The 6,000-nt window shown below is 41.6% G+C and overlaps 1 protein-coding gene across 1 annotated transcript in view; it reads right to left on the bottom strand.

Annotated features, from left to right (window-relative positions):
* The window catches only part of trpm1a (transient receptor potential cation channel, subfamily M, member 1a), a 51,133-nt gene that overhangs the window by 9,462 nt on the left and 35,671 nt on the right, over nucleotides 1-6,000 (bottom strand). Inside the window, exons 13-21 of the mRNA XM_076083166.1 lie at nucleotides 5,693-5,743; nucleotides 4,990-5,130; nucleotides 4,503-4,532; nucleotides 4,123-4,412; nucleotides 3,398-3,626; nucleotides 3,157-3,285; nucleotides 2,930-3,070; nucleotides 1,559-1,687; nucleotides 979-1,230 (exon numbers count right to left, since the gene is read on the bottom strand). Coding sequence (XP_075939281.1) covers nucleotides 979-1,230; nucleotides 1,559-1,687; nucleotides 2,930-3,070; nucleotides 3,157-3,285; nucleotides 3,398-3,626; nucleotides 4,123-4,412; nucleotides 4,503-4,532; nucleotides 4,990-5,130; nucleotides 5,693-5,743 — 1,392 coding nt within the window. The remainder of the gene's footprint in view (nucleotides 1-978; nucleotides 1,231-1,558; nucleotides 1,688-2,929; nucleotides 3,071-3,156; nucleotides 3,286-3,397; nucleotides 3,627-4,122; nucleotides 4,413-4,502; nucleotides 4,533-4,989; nucleotides 5,131-5,692; nucleotides 5,744-6,000) is intronic.

Genomic DNA, 6,000 nt, shown 5'->3' on the forward strand with positions numbered 1-6,000 from the left:
AGTTAGGGCTGGCTCAGGTTTATAGTTAGGGCTGGCTCAGGTTTATAGTTAGGACTGGTTCATGTTCATAGTTAGGGCTGGCTCAGGTTTATAGTTAGGACTGGCTCAGGTTTATAGTTAGGACTGGTTCATGTTCATAGTTAGGGCTGGCTCAGGTTTATAGTTAGGACTGGTTCATGTTCATAGTTAGGGCTGGTTCAGGTTTATAGTTAGGACTGGTTCATGTTTATAGTTAGGACTAGTTCATGTTCATAGTTAGGGCTGGTTCAGATTTATAGTTGGGGCTGGTTCAGGTTTATAGTTAGGGCTGGTTCAGGTTTATAGTTAGGGCTGGCTCAGGTTTATAGTTAGGGCTGGATCAGGTTTATAGTTAGGGCTTGTTCAGGTTTATAGTTAGGGCTGGCTCAGGTTTATAGTTAGGACTGGTTCATGTTCATAGTTAGGGCTGGTTCAGGTTTATAGTTAGGACTGGTTCATGTTCATAGTTAGGGCTGGTTCAGGTTTATAGTTAGGACTGGTTCATGTTCATAGTTAGGGCTGGTTCAGGTTTATAGTTAGGACTGGTTCATGTTCATAGTTAGGGCTGGCTCAGGTTTATAGTTAGGACTGGTTCATGTTCATAGTTAGGGCTGGTTCAGGTTTATAGTTAGGACTGGTTCATGTTCATAGTTAGGGCTGGTTCAGGTTTATAGTTAGGGCTGGTTCAGGTTTATAGTTAGGACTGGTTCATGTTCATAGTTAGGGCTGGTTCAGGTTTATAGTTAGGGCTGGCTCAGGTTTATAGTTAGGACTGGTTCATGTTCATAGTTAGGGCTGGTTCAGGTTTATAGTTAGGACTGGTTCATGTTCATAGTTAGGGCTGGTTCAGGTTTATAGTTGGGGCTGGTTCAGGTTTATAGTTAGGGCTGGCTCAGGTTTATAGTTAGGGCTGGCTCAGGTTTATAGTTAGGGCTGGCTCAGGTTTACGTGATACGGTACCATTTTGCCGATCATCATGACGTAGGGTCCCAGGTATTTGTTGACTCCGAAGATGTCGAGGACTCGGATGTACCAGAAGATGATGTCGACGCAGTAGATGACGCGTCCGTAGCCCATTGACGGCTCGTTCTGCAGCCGCAGCAGCAAACCGAGTAGGAAGACGGAGATGGCCGCCAGGTCAGTAATGTTCCAGTAATCCTCCAGCCACACGTTGATCTTCTGCTTCAGCTTCCCCGGCTCCGACATCAGGATCTGATGGAGGGACAGAGTTTAACTGTCCTGGACATCAGTAACATCAGCTCTGTTTCAACAGATCCATAAAGTGTCTGACTTGTTCTTTCATCAAATAGTTATTGATTTTATTGATTTTAGGTTCTTCTTATATGGCTGCTTGTTTTAGAGAAGAGAAAGCTGCCTCAGCCGTGATGTGTTCTCACAGGTTACAGTGTTATAACCTCAGCTATTACATATTATTACCTCTGTACATAGCTGACCAGCTGAAACACTTGGCTCTCAGCACTTGAAGCTGTCTCACGATGTGAACAGTAGAGCTTTGGTTCAGGTGTGTCTCCATGTTTACCTGTCGGACTTTCTCCAGTCCCAGAGTGATGATGTAAGAGATGACGATCCACTCCTGCAGAGACGGCCATCGCTCCATCTTCACCAGGATGATGTAGTTATACAACGCCAGGTACACCAGGTACGAGATCTGACACACACACACACACACACACACACACACACACACACACACACACACACACACACACACACACAGATGGTTATAATATTAATATTAATACTATGCTAAACTACCCTACTGTGTAACAACACAAGGTATCATTGTTATACTATACTTTGTCACATCATTGTGACTGTATTTTCTTGTATTCAGTTAACTCGTATTCTTATTTATACAGTAAATATACTGTATAAATATATTTACATCATATATTGGTATTGTATATATTTATTATTTGTTTTTTACAGTATATTTATGGTACATTAATAGAACAGTTACATCTTCAGTCACAGTCACGTAGATACTACGTCTGGTTTAAATCTTTTTTTTGTATTTACGGGATATTTCTTTTTTCTAAATATCTGACAAATCAACATTTTCTGGGGTTATTGTTTAAGGGTTTCCTTTTTCTTTCCAGTCTTTATGCTAAGCTAAGCTAACCAGCAGCTGGCTGTAAGTTCAACAGCAAACCACCAAAGTCACATGTATTACAGCATTCATTGTACTGAAAGTGACAAACTAAAGAAGAGCAACTTATGAATCATAAGACTATATTTGAATCACCTGCGAGCACTTTAACATCAAACTGTCCTTCTGTGAGTCTTCATAAAACCAGGAGAGACCAACGGACACAAAACATGAACAAGTGTTCAGAAATGTGGTTTACTGGTATTCAAATTAAAGTAATCTTTTAAAATGACCAATAATGAAATCATTATTTTGACATGAACAATGAACCTGAAGTGTTCGGTTTGAGGGAACTTCCCCGTGTTTCTGTGTCTAAAGCCGCGTTTCCACCAAACTGTCCTGATGTTTTATTTTAGCACCTTGTTCGAGGTTTCAAGTTGAGCTGAAGCTAAGAGGGTGAAGATGAAACACTGCAGACTCCTGATTGGTCAGAGACGACACGGGACGTCCTGCACAAAGTCTCCAGTCTTAAACAGCCGAGCTCGTCAATAATGAGCACATTTTTCTATACACTCGCCAATCACGCTGCTCTACAAATGACATCCACTCAAAGAGCTTGTTGTCTCCACCAACAGGTCCGATTGTTATTGAAAGACAACTTTATGAAAAAGACCCTACAGAGAAATAAAGCGCTTACATTGCAGTTCAGAACCCTGTTGTCCTCATTAGGTTAAAAGAACACAGAGGTTACTCTCTAAATGAATACAGCTGATATTACTGAGTGCACTATTTGAAACTTGCCGTGTTGAACCAGAACTTGGTGAAGGGAGTGTTGTAGAACTCGTAGATCTTCCTCCCGATGGGAGTCCTCCTCTTGTCTTTACTCTGCTCTTCTTCTTCGTCTCCTTTCTTTGACGTAGCGTCGACGTTGGAGACCGCGTCCTGAAATAAACCATCGATCACTCAAGCTGCTGCGGATCAATAATGAAGCTGCTATTGATCGATAAGCTGCTCCGCTGGTTTGGTACCTTGCTGGATCTGTTGTCGTCTTTGGTTTTGCTCTCTTCGTTCTCTTTGGACGAATGATACGAAGCTTCGTCACCCAAACGAAACTCCAGGAGGAGAATCGCAGGAGGAAAGACGATCCCTAAGATCACCTGGAGACACAAATCATCTCAGTATCACATCAGACAGCTGAGACGATGAAACGAGAAGACATATTATTATCATTGTCATGACTTATTGTTTTCCCCTGTGTGTGGCTGGTACCTGGAGGCTGTTGCTCTTGCCCATCCTCAGGCAGCCCATCCACATGTCCGTCAGCAGCATCTGGCTGCAGGTGTGAGCGATGAAGTCTCTGTGCTTCGCGGCGACGGCCAGCTTCAGACAGGTGGAGCTGCTCCAGTTCTTCAGCTCGTACGTCAGCAGCTTCATCGCCACCTGCTCGTCGTGTTTGTACGACTGATCCAGCAGCTCGTAGGCCAGCTGACCGAACTCCCTGCAAACAGAGAGACACACCAGCGCCCCCTCAGGACTGCAGCTGCACTGCACACCTACAGCACTGTTCACTCTCTGCAAGTCTGTCTCCATCTTTATCTCCAAACAAACCGCACAGAGACCTGAACAAGAGTCCCAGTATGGTGGCCTTCTGAGGACATGTCAGACCTAACATAACATACAATAATCACTGTTATAATGCATTATGAAGTGATTATAATGCATTATGAAGTGATTATAATGCGCTCTATGTGGTCATTATGACTATGGGAGTTATAATGCACTATGATCCCAGCAATGATATTATGACTCGTCAGTTTATAACTCTTTATAGGATGCTTTATAATGTGTTGTGATTATTATTGTAGAGCAGTATAACTATAACTATAACTATAGAGTGCTATACGCAGTATAACCCAGTCTGGATCTGCCACAGACCTGATGTGGGCTCCGTGGTCTGAACGGGACCTGGTCTCATTGGTTTCTGCGTGACTCACTTGGAGTTGTTCTCCAGGTCCTGGTAGATGTCCTCCACCGGCTCGCTCTGGGACGACTCGTGGGCCATGGCCTTGTAGAGCTTACAGGCCACCAGGGCTTTGGCCATGGCCTCCTCGCCCCGCTGCCACAGGAACAGCGCCATCTTCTGGCGCTTCATCAGCACGGCCCAGACCATCAGCTCGTGGAACGGGTACTGGAACCTGCTGAGCTCGGGGTCGTCCACGTCGATGTCCAGCTCCTCTTCCTTCTTCTTGTTCTTCTTCCCTTTGCCCTTACGGGGCTCGTCCTCCTGCAGGAGCCGGTCCACACGAGTCCACCAATCACACACTCAGTCCACTATCTATACTTAAATATTCAAAATAATGAAACAACAACACACCTCCATTCCAAGAAGTTTTAGAGCTTTAGGCTGTAAGAGAAAATATGAAAAGATCAAATCATTATTCCAGAAATCTACTAATATTAAAGCTTCATGATATTTAATGTTTAAAAACAACTTTACTTAAATCCTCTGATGCTCGATGTCGCACATCTTTAAAAAGAAACGTTTTACACGAAACACTTCGTCTTCAAACATCACGGAAGTTTGTGAACGGACCGTTTATTATCTCGACTGTGACTGTTTGAGAGTGACGCTGCAGGTTCTGAATATGATCCGTAGTTTATTAATATGACCCTGTATTATATTAATATGTAGTTGTATTAATATGATGCTGTATTATATTAATATGTAGTTATATTAATATGACCCTGTATTATATTAATATGACCCTGTATTATATTAATATGTAGTTATATTAATATGACCCTGTATTATATTAATATGACCCTGTATTAATATGATACAGGATGATGGGGTCGCTCACCCTCTTGAGGCCGTACAGGTTGTTGTAAAGCGTCCTGAAGCTCTTCCTGGTGTAGTTGCAGCGATAGGCTCCGCCCATCAGTAGCTCCAGAACCAATCCGATGTCGATGAGTGTGATCTGGTAGTCTGGAGGGAGGTTCCCCTGAAACACAGAGCGCAGAGCAAGGACATGAACTAATATCTCATTTTGATAAATAGATCACACTGTACTAATAAATCACACATGAAATTATTAAATGAGTATTTATTTAAGAATTATTTAGAATAACATTATTATTCAAGTGATAACATGACCCTCATAACTTAAGGGTCCATTTGGATAACACCGTAAATACTGCAATAAAAAACATTACATGATTTATCATTTATGATTTATTACTACATAGATAGAATACTCTGTTTATATCGTGTACATCATTGTTATTGTGGAGAACAATACATTAATAATGATAATTATTGTATATGTATATGTATATGTTGTTATTATAAACGGGAACAGTTATGTAACATAAGATCCATCTGATAGAACTGATGTCAGATCAGTTCACCGTCATATCATCAGATCGTAACATGAGTTACATGAACACTGAATCCTGTTGATGAAATCAATAAATACACATCAATTAGTTTTTAGATGACAAACATTAAAATTGTTCTGGAGAAATCTCTATAAAAAATATTTATTACATAAACACAAAACTCACTTTCTTCACATCTCTGACCACAAAGTGCAGCGTGTTGGTCGGTCCCAACTTCTACAGAGAAACAGCAAAACCAACAGAATAATACCTTCATTCATTATGAGTATAATTACAGCACAATATCATCTACACGATATATTGAGTCATGGCTCAGTGCTGCTGTGTATACATGCAGTATTATAATGATGTTATAACTGTGACTAACACGGCAGCGATTACACACACGTTGCTCTAATAGGACTCGTGTCACTTTGTGTGAACATGATTGTGGCGGCTGCAAACTAGCCAAACCATCAATTATGAAGACACTT

Source organism: Anarhichas minor, unplaced genomic scaffold (genome assembly GCF_050575085.1).
Source record: "Anarhichas minor isolate MPS153535 unplaced genomic scaffold, ASM5057508v1 ptg000123l, whole genome shotgun sequence".
Taxonomy (NCBI): Eukaryota; Metazoa; Chordata; class Actinopteri; order Perciformes; family Anarhichadidae; genus Anarhichas; species Anarhichas minor.